Source organism: Teleopsis dalmanni, chromosome X, assembly GCF_002237135.1.
Source record: "Teleopsis dalmanni isolate 2A chromosome X, ASM223713v2, whole genome shotgun sequence".
NCBI classification, from domain to species: Eukaryota; Metazoa; Arthropoda; class Insecta; order Diptera; family Diopsidae; genus Teleopsis; species Teleopsis dalmanni.
In genome coordinates, this window is record NC_051848.1 from 36,206,246 (window position 1) to 36,226,369 (window position 20,124).

The 20,124-nt window shown below is 28.9% G+C and overlaps 1 protein-coding gene across 1 annotated transcript in view; it reads right to left on the minus strand.

Moving 5' to 3' along the window:
* LOC119687710 (receptor-type tyrosine-protein phosphatase N2) overlaps positions 1-19,377 on the minus strand; it is a 78,164-nt gene extending 58,787 nt beyond the window's left edge. The window contains exon 1 of the mRNA XM_038102123.1: positions 19,251-19,377. Within this exon, the coding sequence (XP_037958051.1) occupies positions 19,251-19,296 (46 nt within the window). The 5' untranslated portion in view covers positions 19,297-19,377. The remainder of the gene's footprint in view (positions 1-19,250) is intronic.
* Positions 19,378-20,124: the final 747 nt, after the last annotated feature.

The following is a 20,124-nucleotide window of genomic DNA, read 5'->3' on the forward strand; positions in this document are numbered from 1 at the left end:
TAATTTTATAATAAAATCTTTTAATTTGTTTTTTCTTTTTGTATTCTTTTATATATTTTTTATATTTTATATAAAACGACTGCACAAATTTTATAAAAACATTTCATGCCTATAAATAGAACACCACCTCCGGTAAAAGAAGGTGGTACACACCAATTAAAAAGTGAAAATTCACCAGCAGATGTTGGAACTAAACAAGTTCAAAGTTTAGAAAAAATGAATAATCAAAGTACAGACATTGCGACTTTACTAAAGGTTTCTCAGCGAGAACGAGCAGGATCTATGAGCGAAATTCATAACGCCAAAATTGATTTTCCGTGCAGAAAAGAAGAATGGAACGAAGTTAAAGGTAGTAAAAGACTTAGAGACAGTCCTGAAAAAATGAAAAAACCAAAGCAACAAAAATTGAACTACTGGCTCAGTAATTCGAATAGATTTGATGGACTGGTAGTGGAAGAAAAAGAAGACCAACCTGCTAAACAAGAGGAAAAACCGCTTAAATCACCACCAATTTTTGTAGATAAAGTTGAGGACGTTCGCCCACTTTTAAATCTGCTTAACGAAATTGCAAATAATAAATATGAAATGAGAGTGATTTCATCTACTCGGGTTCGTATACAGCCCAGTGCACCGGAAATTTATTCAAAAATCGTTAAAATGCTAGAAAGTAAGAACACGGAATTTTACACATACAAACCCAAAAATGAAAGGAGCTTTAAGGTCATATTAAGAAATATGCATCCCTCCGTCGATATTGGGGATATAAAAACAGCTCTAGAAGAATTTGGACATGCTACTACAAATATATGGAATATGAAACATCGCCACACAAAAAGGTCCCTTCCAATGTTCGTTGTAGAAATAGAGCAAAAACCAAATAACAAAGATATCTACAACATTAAAAGCTTACTCCACAGTCGAGTTACCTTTGAGCCACCCCATTTCAAACGTGAGTTACCTCAATGCTCAAGATGCCAACACTATGGCCACACTAAATCAGGATGTAGAAGACAACCCAAATGCATTAAGTGTGCTGGTAATCACGCATCGGCTGACTGCGAAAGAAAATCCAGAACAAATGATGTTAAATGTGTTCTTTGTGAAGGTAACCACCCAGCAAACTACAAGGGCTGCTTAGTGTATAAAAAACTGCAAGCGTCTACTTTCCCACCACTTAAAAAAAAAATTTCTAAAACCTGATGCTGAATTTGTATCCTCAACTAATCAGCATCAAGAACAACACGAAAAACAGCAAACTTTCGCTCAACCTGCACGCGCTCAACCAGGTCAAACTACTCCAAATAAAAACTCACAGCAAACTTACGCTCAAGTTGCTGCCAACCAAATAGATCAAATTTCTTCCAATAAAAATAATCTTCACAGCGATGCATTGGTGAGTGAAATGAAAGAAATGATGAAACTAATGCGGGAAGTAATGAATCAAATAACTACCATGACAAATCTTTTAGTAAGTCTTGTTTCTAAACAAACCATATGCCCATAAAGCTCGTCTTATGGAATGCCAATGGGTTGTCAAAACATTCCTCTGAACTGAGATTATTTCTATCAAAAAATAACGTAGATGTATTATTAGTTTCAGAAACTCATTTCACAAAAAAAAGTTTTTTTAAAATTCCATCCTATTGTTTCTATCAGTCTCCACATCCGGACGGAAAAGCCCATGGAGGCTCTGCAGTATTAATTAAAAGAACACTTAAACATTATGAATGTACTCACTATAGCACTGATGAAATTCAAGCCACAAATATTATGATCGAGGACTCAGTCGGACCAATTCTTATATCTGCCATATATAGCCCACCAAAACATAATATGAAGGAAGAAACCTACACAAAATTTTTTTCAACATTAGGGAATCGATTTATAACTGGTGGCGACTTCAATGCGAAAAATATATTCTGGGGATCACGACTAACCACAACAAAGGGACGTGAATTATACAAAGCAGTGAGACTCTTGAAACTTAAAGTTTTTTCCACAGGAGAGCCCACATACTGGCCATCAGATACAGATAAAATTCCTGATCTTATTGATTTCTGCGTTACCAAAGGCTTCCTTTATGAACATGTGCAATGTAAGACCAGCTTAGATTTATCATCGGACCATTCACCAGTGATTGTAATAATAGATAAAGACCTTAGAAACAAGATCCAAAAATGTCAATTATACAACAAGCAAACAAATTGGCCTATATTTGAAACAATGTTGTCATCGTCTCTAAACGTCAAAATGCCACTAAAAACTGAAGAAGATATAATTGAAGCGACTGAATACCTAACCAGATCTATTCAAGAGGCAGCATGGGAAGCTACTCCTCCTCCAAAAGTCTATATGAAGAATCTAGTAACGTATACTGGGGAGATCACAAAAAACTAAAGGATAAACGAAATGCTAGAAAAATATGGCATCGTACCAGATTTCCTGAAGACAAGAGGAAACTTAACAAAATTATTAAAGATCTAAAGACTCTGCTGAAACGACAGACGGAACAAAATACGCAGAAGTTCTTACATAGCCTCGACACGTCTCACTTATCTCACTATTCTCTATGGAAAGCAAATAAAAAAGTAAATAATACAATAGATTATTGACCCCCACTTAAAAATACAGATAATACTTGGGCGAAAAAACCGTCTGAAAAAGCTCAACTTTTCGCAAGCCATCTAAAAAACGTTTTTATTCCACATGATATGACTGGCGATTCAGAAATAGATGTCAATGTTTCCAAATTTTTAGAAGAAACTCACCAAATGGAGTTACCAATTAGGAAATTTAAAAAACGAGAAATAATTTATACTATTAAATCTCTTAAAAATCAAAAGGCACCTGGTTATGACCTCATAACTGCTGAAATTCTTAAAAAACTTCCAGAAGTTGCTTTAATATTTATTACTCATCTTTTCAATGCATCCTTGTTAAAAAGTTTCATCCCTGATCAATGGAAAGTTGCCGAAATAAAGATGATACTAAAACCAGGGAAACCAGCTGAAGATGTAAAATCCTATCGTCCAGTAAGTCTCCTTCCCATTCTTTCAAAAGTTCTTGAGATATTATTTTTAAAACGTCTTATGCCGGTAATTGAGTCGAAACGAATAATTCCGAACCACCAGTTTGGATTCAGAAGAAAACACTCAACCATTGAGCAAATTCATAGAATTGTTGAAAAAATACAGACCACTTTCGAGCGAAAAGAATACTGCTCAGCAGCGTTTTTGGACATACATATCTCAAGCGTTTGATCGAGTATGGCACCAAGGACTTCTTTACAAATGTAAAAAGCTTCTGCCACTTAACTATTATACGTTCATAAAATCGTATCTATTGAAAAGACTCTTTTATGTCAACAATGAAAATGAAATGTCTTCTCTACATGATATTAGAGCTGGAGTACCACAAGGCAGTGTACTCGGTCCAACCCTTTACATACGATTTACCGAAGACGGTAGGAATTGTAACCGGTACATTTGCAGATGATACAGCTATCCTGGCGAGTGCAAACGATCCCTCTGTAGCCTCATTCAAACTACAAGCTGGTCTTAATCGTATATCAAAATGGTTGCAGTATTGGCGCATGAAAGCAAATGAAACAAAATCTACTCATGTTACATTCACAATGAGAAAAGACACCTGCCCGGAAATTAAACTTAATAATATAATAATTCCGCAATCAAATAGCGCTAAATACTTGGGCATGCACTTAGATAGACGTCTGACATGGAAAACGCATATTTTTAACAAAAGGAAATCCCTTGGGATTCAATACAGAAAAATGTTTTGGCTACTAAATAAAAAATCTTCAGTATCCCTAAAGAATAAACTTATTTTATATAAAAGTGTGCTAAAACCAGTATGGACCTATGGCATTCAATTATGGGGAACAGCCTCAACATCCAACATAGAAATTCTTCAAAGATTTCAATCTAAAACTTTACGGGAAATAGTAAATGCCCCATGGTATGTAACTAACATTCAAATCCATCGGGACCTTAGGATAATCCCGGTAAGAGATGAAGTAAAAAAGGTAGCTAGAAAATACCATGAACGAATACAAATTCATCCCAACAGCCTAGCTTCGAATTTGATGTCCCCCTCAAATATATTTACAAGACTGAAAAGGAAAACACCGCTTCAAATTTTATTATAAAAATCAAATTTTATTATAAAGAAATCTTAAATTAAAAAGAAAAGAGAAGCTCTCTACAGGGAGAACTACTTTAATTGTAAATGACCAAGTCTCAAATAGTATTTATTAAAAAATTGTAAAATGTCACCGTACTATGTGACAGAATACATATTGAATTTAAATTAAATAAAAAAAAAAAAAAAAAAAAAAAAAAAAATTTTTATATGAAAAAAATCTTGAATTTTTTATTACTTTAATAAAATTGTAAAGTTTATCATAGAACTCGAAAGTACAAGACCTTTAACATTTCTGTTGTGATTTTCTCAGTCGTAAAATAAATTCCTTTACTTGCCTTTTTCTAGTGTGTCTTAGTGCCATAAGAAAATTGCAAGTACACAGGTATGAACCATAATGATCAGAAGAAAAGTGATGTCATTTAAGATGGAAAATGTCAAAGAGTTAAGCAATGCATTTTAAATAAATCGTAAGTGCATATTACTGTACTTGTACTAAGGTGTGATTGTCACTTCAACAATAGCAATAGCAATTGCATGTATGAAGGATAAAGGATAATAAAGCATGCTTCAGTTGTTGCCAAGTGTCAACCAAAGTAGCTATTTACTATATTCTTTAAAAAAATATTTTGTTAATGTTGATGATAAATGTACTTATGCTAACATTTGTTCCAATTCTGAAAGGAATGGCTTAAGTGGATTTTAGGAATAGCTTCAAAGCGCACATCTATTCGATATATAACTCTCAGTCATGTCGATATATCCCGTCTACTCATCGGTACCAGGTATATTCCTAACAGTTAGTTTGAGATTTCACTCTCTACAGTGTTAAACCTACAAACCAGTTCCATTAAGGTAAGTTCTTATTGTTGTAAGGTATTAGTTTCATCTACAGTGTTCTGTCACAATTTCTGTAGTGATTTATGAATTATTTTTACTTAGTTGCAGTGCGGTTTTATGAGCTTAGGGAAAGGCTACAAGTCAAACCATGCTAAAACAAGCAAATACATTGGTCATGTGTTGGTAGTAGTATATTTTTTGTCAAAATGGTCTTAAAGCGCCAATAAAGTTCGAGATGGTATATTATGATGGTACTAATCACTTTTTGCAAATAGTTTTACGTAAATTTAACGAATAATCTATTTTGTAAACCATTTGGTCTGACGAAAAGAATTCGCAATGCTCCACATTACGTTAAGTTAGTATTAAAGCTTATATCATCTTGATTTTTGAATAAACACAACAAGTTTATTTCAGTCTTGGCTTTCTTTTTTCATTTCGGTATTATCTCAATTATTCGATTATTTTGAGTTTGTATCGCAATTGTATGTATAGATCCAAGTCTCATCTTCAATTATCAAGCATTTAATCTTACCTCGATATTTTGAAAAGCATTGTTTAAACGATTTCAACACGAAGGTCTTTATTAAGTTTAGTATAGATTGATCCAAAGACAATATTGACCAGTGTCAGTGAGATCTCTAATCATTCATCGATGATAAATCTACAATTTTCTTTAAGTGTTAATGTTTTTGGATTTTCAGGACGATTTTTGTTTACAACGCAGTGAAGGCAGAAAACTTTTTCGAATTGGTTAATATTTTCCATGGATTCACTATTGGATCTATTTCTAGTCATACCTCTTTAGCTATGTTATAGAGGTAAGCAGAGAAAAAAAAAAATTCATTTCGTCATATTTGACTTTTAGTCAAAAAGTTAAATTTTATTTTATTAATACATTTAAGACCAAAAAAAAAAGAAAACAATTTAAGAAAATGGGGTCATGAAAAGTTTACCTAATGCATAACCGTAAAACCGTATAAAAATTTGTTCAGAGTCTGAAATTCTAAACAAAATGTTTATCCTTAACGTTTATCCTTCAAGAGTTTAAATACAGAAAGCAACTTTTGCAAACAATACAAGTGTTAAATATTGCTTCAGATACAATTTTCACTCTAAGTGAAATTGTATATATTCAATAAATTTTTTTTTCAAATCCAATGACTTGTCATCGACAAGTGTCTTATTGGAAACGAAGAGAGAGAAAAATTATACTAAAAATACATTAATTTGATCCTTACGTGGTAGATATGGTACTTTATTGGTTTAAGTTATCGTCCAGAATATTTTTTTTTTCATGAATTTTTTTATTTCATATCGAATTTTTTCTTTCATAGACTTTTTTTTCTAAATTTTTTTTTTTTTATTCTGAATTTACTCTTTTTATACTGAATTTGCTTTTTTTTATTCTGAATTTCTTTTTTTATTCTAAATTTTTAACTTTTTTTCTGAATTTGTATCTTTTATTCAAATAATCAAATTATAACTTTATTTTGGTCATACATAATCTTAAACTTTTTTATTAAGACTTTTTGTTGCTATAGAGTTTCGTTTTTCATTCGACACAGAATTATGATAAAAAACAAAAACAAAAACAGAATAGAATAAAAATTATAAATAAAATCTTAAAAAACAACAAAACACAAAAATCAAAAAAAAATAATTGAAAAGTTTTGATATAATAAATTTTAAAAATGAAAATACAAAATGGCAGCGAAATGTCCTAAAACAAATGAAAGTGAAAACAATATAAATATTGTGACAAAACAACAACAACAGCAACAGCAATCACCGCAGCAACAATAATGGAACAACAGTCCAGAAAAGTTGATGAAAATATCCTTTGCTCTGTAGAAGTATCCTGCCTCCAGTAGCAATTGACTTGCTAGAAAAGTGAAGCTAGAGTTGAGAGCTGAGAGTTGAGCATCGAAAGAACAATTTTTCGACAAATGCTAATGACAGCTGAGTTATTAAATTAATAAACTTTTCTACGAGTTTCGTTTCTACGGGCCAACGATTTTATATCTATTTTTGTTTTTTTTTTTTTGTCTTTTTCATTTTTATTTTCTCTCGACAATTTTATATTTTCCTGATTCGACCAGACCAAATTAACTTAGATTCGCAAGCACCACAACAGGCAGATGCTAATTAAAAGTTAAGCTGTACACAATTTTTCATAGAATTTTTTTCAAAACTGAAAAAGTTTTCTGCTGAATTTTATTTTTCAAACTTCCGCTCCTGCAAGGATTAGATTAACACATTGACTGATTTCATTCATATAGCTACATTCGCACATATAGATGAAAGCCCCATGTGAATATGTTATGCCAATATCCGGTTGTTACTATCAACACACCGTCAAAGCCGTCAAAACGAATTTCATCAAAATTTATTCTTTTTTTGTTTTTTGTTTTATGATTTCTGATATTCCTTTAAGTTTTGTTCTTTTCTTCTTTTCATGTTTTGTTCTTTTCATATTTTCTTCTTTTCTGTTAATTATGAGCAAAGAAATTAATTTTTATTTATTGGACTATGAAATTGAGTGCAAAACTTTTATAATAATTTAATTTAAGTTAAAAACAGCTTGACAATTAAATTTTTGAAGTTCATTTTTATTCTTTCGCCCTCGAAAAACTGTTTCTCATATACCCACATATAAAGTATTACCAACCGATTTATAGCTTATGCATCTTAAGTACAAAGGATAATGACTTACTTCAGTACTTCAAAAGTAAGTATAAGAAATTTTTATATTATACTATGTTCAGACACATCTTAATTTCGCAAAAATCTTGATTTCATCTTCGTTTCAGCGAAATTAAGTTGTTTGTTTTATACAAAATTCAGTTTTATGGTTAGAACGAAATTAAGGAAAATGACGTTATACACCTTAATTTCGCAAAAATCTTAATTTCATCAACGTTTCAGTGAAATTAAGTTGTTTTTCCATACAAAATTCAGTGTTAAGGTTAGAACGAGATGATGGAAAATTGCCTTAATTTCGTTGAAACGAAGACTGAAATTAAGGAAACTCTCAAATGCAACTATAACTCAATTAGATAAGGTTGAGGTAACGCCAAAGTGACATTTTTTTTTCAAATAAATGTCAATGATAGTTGACTTTAATAACCAGGAAATATTTTGAAAGTAGTGCAAGTAACTGTTAGTAATTTTAAATAGAGTGAAAAATAATAACTCACATACCTGAAATTCACTAAAGCTAATAAAATTAATAAATGTCATCCTTTATAGTTATAATAATTAACTATTGAAAGCAACCAGATACAAATAGTGTTTGGAGTATATAAGTTTTAACTTTCGATTTGTAAACCAAAACATAAGATTTTGTTAATTGAAGGCAGTATGAACACTTTCGAAATTAACTTAATTTCATTTTTACGAAATTAAGGATATTTGGCTGTCTAAACATAGTCTTAAAAAAAGATAGAATATTAAGGTATTTTTCAAGAAAAGTACTTCTTGCAGTCTCAAAAAATTATTAACAAATTATTATAAGAAATATTTCCAAGATCATTGATGATGGTTATTTGGCAATACTTGAAACAGATGTATGACCACACAAAAACTTATTCATTTTACTTAATTAATAATTAAAATTATCAATTAAAATAATTAATTAAAAAAATAATGAAATTTTTGCAATGGGTACTGCTAGCAGAATGGTGCCTAATGGTACTTAAAACGAGTAATTATATATTTATAATGTATGCTTTTCAACTGGGTATCCAAAAACTATGGGGCTCCATACTTATATTCGCAATGTCACTGGAAGACAAATCATTAACAGTAGGATATTGCCTTGATAACTGCTAAGTTCTTTATAACAATGAGTAAGTATAATTCACAACTACCGGTTACTCAGCATTCTTACTAATAACTTTGCATTGTAGTCGATGACTCTACATGTATATGTACCGAATCAATAATAAAAAATAAAACATTCTTACTTAATTATTAGTTTACAAAATAAGTATAAACATTTTACTTTATGAAAGGCTATTTATTTCATTTACGCTAATTTCCTCTTATCTGGAAAATCGGAAAAGCTACGTTCATTTACATTTTTCCTTTTAAATATTTTTTATATTCCACTGTACTTTGTTCAATTCATATTTTCTATTAGATTTCAATTTATTCATCACTTAAATTTATTCCAATAAAGTTTTTCAATAAAAACGAATGAATATGTCCTGACTACCCCGAGGAAAACGTGTATGACAATAGCATTTGTTCTGCTGATTTAATAAAAAATGTGTTATTTCGATTGCACATGTGACACATTTTATGAGAAACTCCCGAGGAATGCATCCTGTTGTAAACTGGAATGTGAAACATATGTGAAAGTAGCTTAAAGTATTAAAAGTACTTAAAAGGTTTTTACTTTCATATACAATTTAATACTTATGGAAGTGTGTAGGTAGAAGTGGAAATACTCAACTTTGAAAATAAAATAAATTATGAATTTTGCCATTATACTTTTCTTTTCTTTTCATAAGTTTATTTGAAGTTTAAGTTGTGATATTTATGAAAAGGAGAAATTAAGTACCGGAAAAGGTAGAAAGTTTTTAATTAAACTGTATCAATTGGTCACATATGATGTGATAATTATAATTTTAAAATTTATCAAAAAAATATTATTATAACAGTTTAAGTCGGATTAGAGTGACAGCCTTGTACACTAAAGTCCATTTGAGTGCAACTAAAAGCCGGCACTTGACACCACGGATAAATACGTTGTGTGCTCGCCAGTCCAAGAAGACCACCAAAATAGGTATATCAAAATATCAAAGTAGTTATCAAACGGATATCCTCTTACGCCTGACATTAAATTATCAACTTGAGAGAATTATCTGCTTTGTTTATTATATATGATAAGTATAATAAGTTTTGTTATAGACCTATCTGTGATCATGTAACCTATGATCACAGATGGGTCTATAACAGTTGTTTAATATATAACTACTTCTCGGAGACAGGATCTTGACTGTTCATTAATTTTTTTTAACAAACAACAATAAATAAAATTTATTAATTATATTTATAGTAAATATATATATATATATATACATATATATATATATATATATTTATGTATATATATATATAAGCAGTTTAAATTTGAAAATTTATAACACAAAATAAATTTTCTGAGCAAAATTTAATTTAAATTAATTTTTTATTTTTGTACCACAAAATTTTTAATAATAATTAATTAATGCAACAAATATATAAAACGTAATAATAAAAAAAAAATACGTAATAATTAACTATAATATTTATTAAATATTTATGATTTTTAAAAAATATTTAAAAGAAAGTAATGAATTGTACTGCGATTATAACTCTAACATATAGAAAAATGTCATTCTCGTATCTGGGTAGTGCAAACATTTACTTGACATGTGCATATACCAAATTTTCTATTAATTATTTAAAATTTATATGTCAAATAAATTTGGTAAAAAGTCTTTGACAACTAAAATTAGTGAATAGTATTGAGGATATGCCAGAAATGTGAAATTAACAAAACCACAACTTTAATTATATGCAAATAGCAACGACTGGTTGAGGTTTAAGTTAAATTGATTTTCTAAAATTAATTAAATTGGTAATAATGAAAATTAGTTTTAGTTTAAAAGCTTTATTGTATTAATTCTAAATTTATTTAATTATTTTTTACAAGTTTTTATAAGTAAACACTGTACAATAATTCTAATGCTGGCAAATGGGGACGGACAGACAGACATTCAATTGTACATACAATATTACCTTATATGTGGTAAGGAATAGTCAAATGCATTAGGAATAACAAGGACATCCGGATAATTAAATAAATTATAAATTTTTTTTAGGTTCTGATTAATTGTATATATATTAAAAATATATATATATATATTTGTTTATATATTAACTTTCATATAATTGCAGAATTATATATATATTGCAGAAATGAATACTATTTAATATGAAATATGGTTCCAACACTGACTTTTTAGTTCTGAAGATATTGTGAAGCATAAGTTTCTGCATCAGAATTGTTTATTATATTATGACAATGCGTTATATTAGAATATATCTAACTTTTACTTACTCGAACTATTCTAGTAATGTTTATAATAATACTTTAAGATCTGATTCCTTTGTAAGTTGATTGTGATTATTAACATTGAAACGAACAATCGTTGCATTGTAACGATAGGTGTATTAAGAGCACCATGATCTTAAACCTTAATCACTTCAAAAAAAAAAACTTCCATTCCTAGTAATAGTACTACTTTTCTATTTTAAGTAGACATTATATCATGATTGGTGGCAAACGTTGGTGGGCCCACGCAAAGCAAGCGAAAGCTCCTGATGTCAGTTGTAAATTCGATTCTTTTCTACGGAAGCAAGATTGAGCTGATGCGCTAAACGCAGATTGTCGTAGGAAGAAATATGCAACACTTCAACGAACAGCAGCGCTTAGAGTAATCGTAGCTTACTGCACACTATTGGAAGCTCCGGCTTTAGAGAAATACCAATCGACCTGCTAGTTAAAAAAATAAAAAAAAAGTTAGATAGCGATACAAAAAAACGAAGACATCGACACCAGAAAAGCTAGAACAGAAACCCTACAGTTTTTGCGAGAATGATGGCCCATAGTTACACGCGGCAGGTGGACAGCAAAATTGATACAATAGCTACCAGTTGTATATATAGTGATGCTGGCGAAAACGATACCAACCACACGTTTTTCCATTGCTCGCAGTGGTACGAAGAAAGGTCTGTGTTTAAGTGTAATATCGGATGACGCACTGGGAACGCTGTAGCGAGATTCATTGAACACGTTCTAAGAATCAAGTAGATATTTATCAACGCAGAAGAGCACACCTAAGTAAGTAAAACTGATGCGAAACTCTAAACGTAGACTATTAGCAAACAAAGAAGATGACAGGAAGCCAAAGAAAACAGGAATCTTCTCGAAGTAATACAAAAATGGTTCCAGGAAAGTCTCTCTGATGAATAGGTATGGTGTTTTAGTCGGTAAGAGTCTGACACACCGGTATCATGACGATGGTATTGACGGCCCATGATAGGTTTCACACGCCCCAAAAAATAGGTTTCATTGGTTATAAACATTTTTATTGATATATAAAAGTTCCTATTCCACCATGTATTATAGTCTTCTATTGAGTTTCATTAAAATGGATTTGTCCTTAATAGGAGAAAAAATATGCACAACATATCCCATTTGTATAAACTGACCTTTGGCCCATTTATTTATATTTGTACACAAATTTGTTTGCAGATAGACTGGCCGACAATTTTTGGACACATTAATTATGTTAATTTGGCAGATTTGTGAGTTCCACATAATTTTGTATTATTTCTCTCTATTTTGCAATTTCCATTTTGGCAAAATTTCAAAATGAATAGAAAAGTGCATACATCATAAACAGAATTGAAGATAAATTGTATGTGAAAATGTCGAATTACAGCAAAACTAAAAACTTTCACTTCTTAGTGAGGGTCTGCTACGTATATTTATGATTTATTCATAGCTACATACCCATATATAGACATACGTATGGTATCTAGAAATTTGAGGCAAAAAATACCCGTATAAAGAGAAATGCACGTAGTAAACGAAATTGAGTGCTGCATAGGAGCACATCAGCATGCATTGTATGTGCGCACATATGTACGCCTATGGCAGAACGTGATAATTAATAACACAAAAGCCGATATTTACATTCGGTCGGTCGTTAGTGAGTTACTGGGTGAGTGTGTACATTTCTTTTGCAATTGATGGATGTTTGCACTGGCAGCGTGTGTTTGTGATATATTATAAATTATAATTGATACTATAAACGATTAAGTTGATTATCTTATCAATGAAATAGAGGCACAACAGTAAAAAAGGAAAAAAAAATTGTGCAGAAACTTTTGAATGATTTACTATGGATTGAAATAATTAGTTTTTTTTTACTATCTTCATTTACTATAGCATGTAATTTATGCAAAATATATATACACACAAATATATCTATGTACGTAGGCATATAAAATTTATTTCCAAACATTGAGTTTAATAAGTTATTTAAGAAACCGTAAGGGTTAATAAAATGGCAAAATATTTTAGGTTACTAAATTGCTGTGGTTGCCCTCATTAAGGGCGCAATAACACTTAGGCCGTTTGTTATCTGTTGCGGTATCAACATATAAAAGCAATGAAAGTATTCCCAAAATGGGATTCGTATTAATATCAACATCAACAGCGGTTAATATCGCTTTGAGTTCATAAAGATACGATAAAGATGAATATATTTTAACAAAATATGATAAAATTACCATAGTGGTAATGTATTTTTGCAATACTGAAGTCAGCATTATTACATAGAGACATAGCAAAAGAGAGAAAACTAGGTTATGATAAAGTATTAAAAGGGTTGAGAGACAAATTATTATTTCCATATAATACATTTTTGATGTCTCCGCAGTATTTGTATTTTATATACATTCCAAAAAAAATTCCAAATTTATCTTATACATGGATATATGTAAATCCTTACTGTGTGTATTTATGTACTTTTACGCCACAGTCAATGTAAACAAGGATTAAATAAATCCAACTATTTCCGTTAAGTATTTCATTCAATTCAAAGTAACTTCTTTGCTTTTCAAGTCAACTTAATTAAATTTATTATTAATTAATTAAAATAATACTAAAAAAGAATTTTCGTTGTTATAGTTCAATATATTTCAAAATCTCTTTATTGTATTTATTACATGAAAAAAATATTTATATATTTGATTCTTATTATAGGAAAAGAAACATATATATTGGTACTTGTAGACTCAAAAAATTTTTTACGAATAATTGAATGTAATTCAAGGTCTTGAAAATAATTACAAGACCACTAATGATGGATATTTGGCAGTACTCGAAACGGCTGTGTGGTTATTCCAAAAGTTCAATACATGAAAATAATGAAATTTTGGTTATTGTAATTCACGACTGTTCGAAACCTTGTTATTAAATATTATATATTAAGTAAAAAAGTCACTACTGTCATGCTGACGTTAATATCACAAAAAGATTATAAGAAAACAATAATTATATATATCATTCTTATAATCAATTCAGTTAAATTGAGTTCAAAGACAAAGTTGAGTTATGCAAAAGTAATCAAATGGTATGTCTTGTACAGAATTTACGTAGTACTTTGTCCATCTATAGAACTCTATATTAGATGCCGTACGAATTAAACCATACTGCATTGACCAAAATTCCCAGTCTTTTGGATTGTAGCTTTTGTATGATTCGAATATTAGACCCCACATCTCAGGCTCATATTCCCTGCTTGGTGTGGTATGTATTTTATAGATTTTAATTTGTTGGCCTTTTGGTACTCCAAAATTTTTTCATTTCAGGTTTGTCTCATTTCAAATAAAAGTTTAATGAGTACTATTAATTACTTAATAGTATGTCTGCTAGCTTATATTAGCGTTTTCGACTGGTAAATCTGGATTCAATCTAGATAGTCTTACATTTTTGCAATAGTATTAGTAGACATTTACATCTTTCATAAACACATATATTGGATCGATTACAGTTCTTTTGCCAGTCATATAAAAAAACTATTAGTTTCAGGGTAATTTTCCTACTCTGGCAAATTAATCTCGAGTGTTATAAATTAATCTCGAGTGTTATACATTTCTCTCGAGATTAACTAATCGAAAATGAAAATTACACTAAAAGTGAATCTCGATTACAAAAGTTGCCCCAGATTTATCAATCGAAAATGGCATGAGTGCGTTATGCTATACGCTATCAAAGGCTTTATACTTATATAGATAGACCACAATAATAAACAGTTTTGCCTCTATGTCCATAAAGATTTTATATGCTATATTGTGTATTATAAAATGTTGCTTTCTGAAGCTGAGCTTTTAGGAAAGTATGAGATTGCATTGTTAAAAGATTGAATCCTTTAAAGATTTTTTTAAAGATCAGGAAAAAGTGAAAGGAATGTAGTGATGTTACCTAAAATGTGAGGCAGAATATAAAGAAATTTATTCATTCTAGAATGTAAATATTTTTAAAGATACAATTAAAAATAATACCGTCAGAAAAATTTAAAATTTTTTAATAAAATTTATGATAAATCTAAATAAAAAAAAATGAAAATTTCTGATGTATATTTAAATTTTTTTTTTTTTAAATTAATGATTAAAGTTATTAATTAAATATAAAAAAAATCCTGCAATTATTTAAACTATGAACTTAAAAAAAATTTTAGCCATTTCAAAATTGATTTCATATGTAAATACTCAAAGCCTTATAGGTCTGGAACTTATGGTATTAAAAACTTAAAATTTTTTTCTTTTAATACACTTACTAACTATTATAGAAATAAGCTAATGCATTTGTAAAGCAACTACACATATTGTCTAGAACTCCTATTTTTTTTAGAGAATCTGCTATAAGTACACCCATTCTAGTATGTGCAGTACACGCCATATATTTCACTACAATTTTCACAAATTATTCTCTAAATTGGTACATCCTAAAACCCCTTAAACCAAATGCTTTGCGGTACTTGTATGTATTTTTGGTTGACTTAGATACGCAGTAACTAAGCAATTAAAATACAGGAAATTATTAATTTAAATATGTACATAATTGGCTTCCATCGTAAGTGGCTCACAATGTATAATAGTAATTTCCGTGAGCAATATTTTGGTTACAATAATGTTGCTCTCTTCACTCGTGTTTTTTAGGAATTACTTTTTAAAATTTAACATCAAAAGTAAAAACCAATTTAGGATTAAAAATAAAGTAACACAATCAAATTAGATTATATTAATTTTAATATAATTTATTAAGTCTCATAAATTTCATTTAAAGCAAGAATACATACGAGTACCTTTCTTTTGAATATCAATGATTTAGTAAATATTTATGTATAGACCTAAAACATAAAGTTAATAGAAATAATTTTTAATAATGAAATGTTGTCTACATAAAAATATACGTCAATATATATATACAGCGTCTACAATTATTGGGACTCAGTTGGACTAAAGGAATTATCGTAAACAAATATGATTATTGTTTATATAGATTTTGACTGCATGCTTGACTTCAAATCCCAAACACCTTTAAAACCATTTAAGGAGATTAAAATAGTAGGTTGTATCGAATACGGACTTACAACCAAAACTAGGATATTGCATTCTCACTTATCTTTTGTAATAGTTTAATAAAATTTGGGCTTAACCTTAAGGCCGTAGTTATATATTAGCGTTAACAATATTTTTTTAATTGCAAATGAAATTTAAAGTGTAGGAATGTAGCACTATTATAGCTAGTTAATTCGTTTTTTTTTTAAATTAACAAATATTTCACTATAATACCAATTATTTTGCTACAGTATAGATGTATTCTAATCTAGAAGGTTATTGATATAAAAATATCATTGGCAGGATTGTCCAGCCTTATAGCATCCAACTCGTCTCATAAACTTTGAAATTATTGCTTCTGTTGAAATTAATGACTTATAATAATAGTTCATTATTTTCCTTAAGTGTATCGCCAAATAAAATAATTAATATAATATTTTATTTAAATATTTAATTTTTATTAACACTAAAAAATATCGTTTTTTAGTAATATTATAGTTACTAAAATTTTTATCCTTATGTCTCAGTTTAAAAACGAGTTATAATAAAATAAAAAATGTAAAAAAATTACAGAAATATAAAAAATGACACTGTGTGGCTCTATTAAATCAAAAGATAATGTATACATAAAATTAACACTATTATCCAATCTATAATTAAACTATCAGTAAAATTAACAAAGTACTTACCTGCAATTAGAATGTCATTCTGAATATATCTGATATTAATTTATTGTGATATGCATGATATAGACCTTTAATCTGGCTTTTAAATATTACTAGATATATTTATTTTATTTATCTTTCTATAATTTTATAATTTCCTTTTTTCTTTTATGTATAAAAATTCATTACGATTTATAATTAAATTATTGATTGATTCGTAAAAATTATTAATTAAATTCAACCTCATTTTTCACAGCATATCTAATCCCTTTATTTTTTTATTGAAATAAAATAATAAAATACATTTCCTTAAATATGGGAATAGAAGAATTAAACTGGAATAAAAAAAACTACTAGAAATTATCTTATATAAATATAATATAATATAATATAAAATGTCTATTTTACTATCTACCTTGTAGATAACTATTGATTACAGACACTAAAATATTGGTGACTATAAAAAACATTTTTAAATATAATTTTTATGGTTGATTATTATTTAAACAATTGACCAATTAACCCGTTAAAAAATATATAATAAAATTTGGTCAATAAAATAAATAATTATTTTTATTAAACAAACTTTCGAAATTCGATATTGGTCAAATTAGTTATTGTCGTGTGAGAACGTGATCTTGGCCAGCACTAAAAACCTATCATGTCGATGCGTGGTATTTAACTATCTAACTATATTATCACATTTTTAAAAAAATTTGTAAGATAAGTAATTGAAATAATATCACACACTTTTTACGTGCAGAAGCAATAGGTCTATTGGCTAGCTTATGGCTAATCAGGTTAATCGTACAAGAAAACATGATGAAGTGGACTTGAGCCAAATATTGAGTGGCTACGGATATTTATTAGAATATCTTAAACAATTTAGCTGGCAGATAGTTTAGCTTACATAGTCCTATGAACGCTTCAAAGAGAAACGAGAACTATTCGTTAAGTTATTTTCGTAACTTAAATCATTCAAAGCCTTAGACATTTCGCAGAGGAACTCAAAACTCAAAACAGCTCGGATAAGCAGGAAGAGCGAATATTTTTCCCAATAAGAATAGATGCAGTAACAGAACTGCAATATAGCAAATCGAGGTCTGGTAAACCATCGAACATTTTGGTGATTTTAGAGGATTGAAATCTTACATTGACTTAGATTTTAGATTGATTTACACCTCATTAAAAAACCAGGGATTAGTTTTACTTAATCTTTACTATAATCATTCTGAAATCAAGTAGGGGCACAATAGATCTTAAGATAGTGATAACAATATCGACACTTTGATAATAGGTAATAATAATGATTATTTAAGAAATAATCTGAATAGATTTTTTTTTTAATTACAATTTAAATGTAGATTTTTATTATCGCATCAATATGCAGTAATAGTATTGATAAATTAGTCGTATTAATTGTAATTTTTCGTACAAAATTCGCACAAAATTCGTAACAAATTAGAAAAACTTCGTAAAACAAACTCGTATAAAATCTACAAAAAGATCGATCAAAATTCGTACAAATCATCATAAAATTTGTACAAAATTTTGTATTAGATCTACGTAAATATCGCCTAAAATATACATATAGTTTATAAAAAAAATCACAGTACTTCTTATGCAAATGTCACATAAAACTTTTTTTTTAATTTCATCAAATTCCACCCAAAATTCAAATAAAATCCATACAAAATTTGTCAAAATACGAAATATATGAAAAATCTATAAGAAGTTTGTATAAAATTTTCATAAACTTCGTACAAACTTTCCAAAAAATTCATATAAAGTCCACACAAAATTTGTGCAAAATTCATACAAAAACCACACAAAATTCACATAAAATTTTAATAAAATTCATACAAAATCCATACAAAATTCACACAAAATTTTAACAAAATTCTTACAAAATTTTAAAAGCCTTGCAAAAAATTTTCAAAATTTTAAGTTTGACATTATATTATTTAGTATATATCTCTCTATTATAATATATTAGGATTGATAATAGCATTCACTTATTTTTTTAATTTTTTTCTATACCTTATATTAATTTTAATATGTTATTTTTATTTAAATTTTTAGTTAAAAAAGTTTAATAATTAAAAAAAAAATTTCTAAATATTTTTTTATTTTAATTTACAATTTTTATATTAGTTGAACAAAATTTATATATATTATTTCGAGAAATGCCACTTTCATAGTGCACAGATTTTCTTAATCTTTTCAACTTTTATAGTATTTTCACTTGTGTTTCAACAGGTCCTTTGAATTTTCGAATCCTCCAACCAAATGTCAACAACTAATGGACTTAACCCAGTCCTCATTTTATATGGATTTATGGATTTTATGCACAATTTTCGGTTTAACACAAAGTAGGAATTTGAAAATGATTGCACTTACCCGCTAACAGCTGTGATAATTTCATGATTATCGCACATATTGACATCCGCAGAAGATGCCATATGTCAGACGTTCGATGCAGCAACAAATATCAACAGCAGGAATATTTAAATTAGGCAACACTGACTTGGTGTACACAATTAAGAAAACAATAAAAAAAAAAAAAATAAATAAATAATATTTATGTAATTTTAATTTTGAAACCAATTTTTAGTTGATTAAAAACTGAACATAAAAATAAATAAAACTTTAAATAGAAATCAAAATAATTTTGAATGCCAATTTTTAGAATAATTTTACAGCTTTGCTTTGCCTATTTAACCGCTCAACGACGTTCAGTCTGCACTCACCAGGATGAACTGAAACATAGCATCAGGTAGCATCACCACGAAAGCTACGAAAGCAGTCAAGTGTTCCAAAAAAAAATTCGCTTCTATTTCGTTTTCATTTCAAATTTGCTGCTCTTACCATAAAAAGTAGAAATTTCCAGGCTGCAGAGCTTGCAAAGGGGAAATAGCGCCAATATTGTGCATTTTATAGACAAGCGCACTCATTCATACTTGTTCATACAATCTGCACATATTTGAACTTATAAAGTTTGTTTAGGTGTAACGGTATGGTTCGGTATGGTGTGGTATGGTGCGGTGTTGTATGAAATATAAAGTTTAAATTCAACAGGAGTCAAATCTTCTTCACTGTGTGTGTGTGTGTGTGTGTGTGTGTTGAATGTAGTACAGCTGCGTATATCAACACAAATGACAACTGTTGTTAATATGTAAAAGTGCATTAGGCACTGTAAGCTTTTTGCTGCTAACGCAACAAATAAAGCACATAACAGTTCGAAGCTTTGAACCTCTTTCGCCTACGCACATTA